This window comes from Centruroides sculpturatus, unplaced genomic scaffold, assembly GCF_000671375.1.
Source record: "Centruroides sculpturatus isolate CEXI.00-Female unplaced genomic scaffold, Cexi_2.0 scaffold723, whole genome shotgun sequence".
Taxonomy (NCBI): Eukaryota; Metazoa; Arthropoda; class Arachnida; order Scorpiones; family Buthidae; genus Centruroides; species Centruroides sculpturatus.
In genome coordinates, this window is record NW_019385043.1 from 373,796 (window position 1) to 375,961 (window position 2,166).

The 2,166-nt window shown below is 27.9% G+C and overlaps 1 protein-coding gene across 1 annotated transcript; it reads left to right on the top strand.

Annotated features, from left to right (window-relative positions):
- Positions 1-287: 287 nt before the first annotated feature.
- On the top strand, positions 288-1,775 carry LOC111633808. Its single transcript, XM_023378444.1, has 4 exons — positions 288-1,230; positions 1,297-1,365; positions 1,424-1,513; positions 1,584-1,775. Exons 1-4 carry the CDS (start codon positions 427-429, stop codon positions 1,695-1,697), a joined length of 1,077 nt encoding a protein of 358 aa, XP_023234212.1. The 5' UTR covers positions 288-426; the 3' UTR covers positions 1,698-1,775.
- The last annotated feature ends 391 nt before the right edge of the window (positions 1,776-2,166 follow it).

Consider the following 2,166-nt stretch of genomic DNA (forward strand, 5'->3'; position numbering starts at 1 on the left):
ATAAAAGCCACTTAAGATATAATTTTCTGTTGTTATAACTAATTATATTTACAATGGTTTGTTGGATTATTGATAACTTTAAATAGAAAGTTTATAGCCAATAGCCAATAAATTGATTTTATTCACTATGTCATTAAATTTTAATTTGAAATACACCATTATTGTTATTATTAATGGCACTATAAAATTTTCAGAGATAATGACTTTACGTAACCAGTATTTCTAAGAACAGTTTCATTCTGTTCTGTAAAGCTTAGACACGAATACAGACTGAGCATGAGTTTCAATTTACAAGAGGTATGTCTGAGCTGTTTCATCAGCCCTTGTTCGACAACTGCTCTTATATTTGGGTTGGACGCATTTGAAACTTGTAACTGTAAATGCACAAAGAAAAACAAAAAAATTCAAAATAACAAATTAAAGAATATGTATATACGATTTATCGAACTGAATTTACGCGGATTTACAAGTCTTGTTATATGGCAAATGATCCCAGTAGTCAATGAATACGCGATATGCATTGGTTGGTATGACGTATTCGAAATAAATTCCATGTTATTTAAAATAGTGTTTTCTGCTATATTTATCATTTATTGTATTGCATTCGAATTCATCAAACGCAACAAATTCAACTTGAAAAAGCCATTAAGGAATAAATACTTTCGAGTAAAAATGATTAACGAAAATAACATCTTATTGCAATATGTTACTCTGCTCATTTCCTTCGTTATAATAGTAGCCATTGATTTGTATCAAATTACAGTTACTGTATTTTTCTACACTTACATAGAAATGAAGCAAAAATTTAATGGGGAAGCTCTCTTCTGTAGTACATTCGCCTCTTTAAATACAAGTTTTTTTATTGGTGGATTCGGTTACATCTTATTTTTAGTGGCATTGTTAGTGCTGATCTCGCATAAGGAATTTGAGCAATTGTCGATGGAGCTGTTTTCAATAAAAAGAATCGATTATGATATACGAGAGAAGCTAAACGAATTAATGATGCATCATGAAGAACTTTGGATTTTCGTGCAACAGTTCAAATCTAAATATAATTTTGTATTTGGATTTGTTTACTTTGGAATCGTTTGGGTTACAAGTTTTTCATATTATGCGTTTTTGTTCTTAGAACTTCATTATTTCATTAAATTGTTGATACTCCTATTGATGATACTATTCACTTGCTTTAGCATTATCTTTGGCTGTCTGCTGTGCTTGTTAGCATTTACGGTAATTACACTCTATATGAACTATTGGCATATGCTTTAGATAGTTTATAGTTGCTTTCTTTTGTAGATGGAAAATACATTTCAAGATATCAGACAATTTGCAGGATGTGACATTGCAGAGAATCAAAAGCTAAAGGTATGAAGTTTAAATTGCATTTAAACAAATATTTTCTTAATATCGACAATAATTTCAGATTTTGAACTTCATGAAAAGATTTGGAAAAGTCTCTCTCTGTCTCACAATTGGTAGATTTTTGATTATTGACAAGAGAATTCCCCTAAAGGTTTTATTGTTTTCTTAATTAATTTCGTTTCTGTACCTGGAAATAAATTGAGTTAAAATTAATTTTTCAGATGGCAAAAACGTTGCATTCAGTTTTCTCTGGTTTCAAAAAGCTAAAAAGCATTTCGAAGGAAGAACAAAACTGTTTACAGATTTATAAAATTAATTTTACAGAAACGAATTAAACAAAGAAAAATCATCAAAAATGTGTAGTTTCTATTAAAACGTTTTTCTTGGCAATTATTATGCTCATTAAATGTATTTTATAGACGACTATAAATAAAGCATTATACTTTACTATTGCTTAAATCATTTCTTTCGAAAATATCGGTAAAAAAGTCGCTATTATCTTAGCATTTGATTTTGAAATTACGCTTTCAAATTTATTTTTGCGGTGAGCCAGTGGAAGTTATAATGGATACACTTGCCTTACTTTTAAAATAGTGCAGATAGTTTATTTATGAAGTTGTCAAAATTAGTTAGAAATGTCAAGTGTATGACGTAAGATTTTTTTCTCTACAATTATTATATATAAAGGAAAATATGTATAAATACAAATATTACTAAAAAAATATAGAAATATAACAATAAAACAATAGTAACTGTTATATTGTTAATAATACTAACAGTAATTTATTAACATTATAGAAGATT

What these genes read in the sequence shown, in the direction of transcription:
- LOC111633808 (XM_023378444.1), top strand. Translation starts at nt 427, where the DNA reads ATGTATATACGATTTATCGAACTGAATTTACGCGGATTTACAAGTCTT. An exon ending in TGTGCTTGTTAGCATTTACG is followed by an intron (nt 1,231 to 1,296) that starts GTAATTACACTC and finishes TTTCTTTTGTAG; the next exon opens with ATGGAAAATACATTTCAAGA. An exon ending in ACAAGAGAATTCCCCTAAAG is followed by an intron (nt 1,514 to 1,583) that starts GTTTTATTGTTT and finishes TTAATTTTTCAG; the next exon opens with ATGGCAAAAACGTTGCATTC.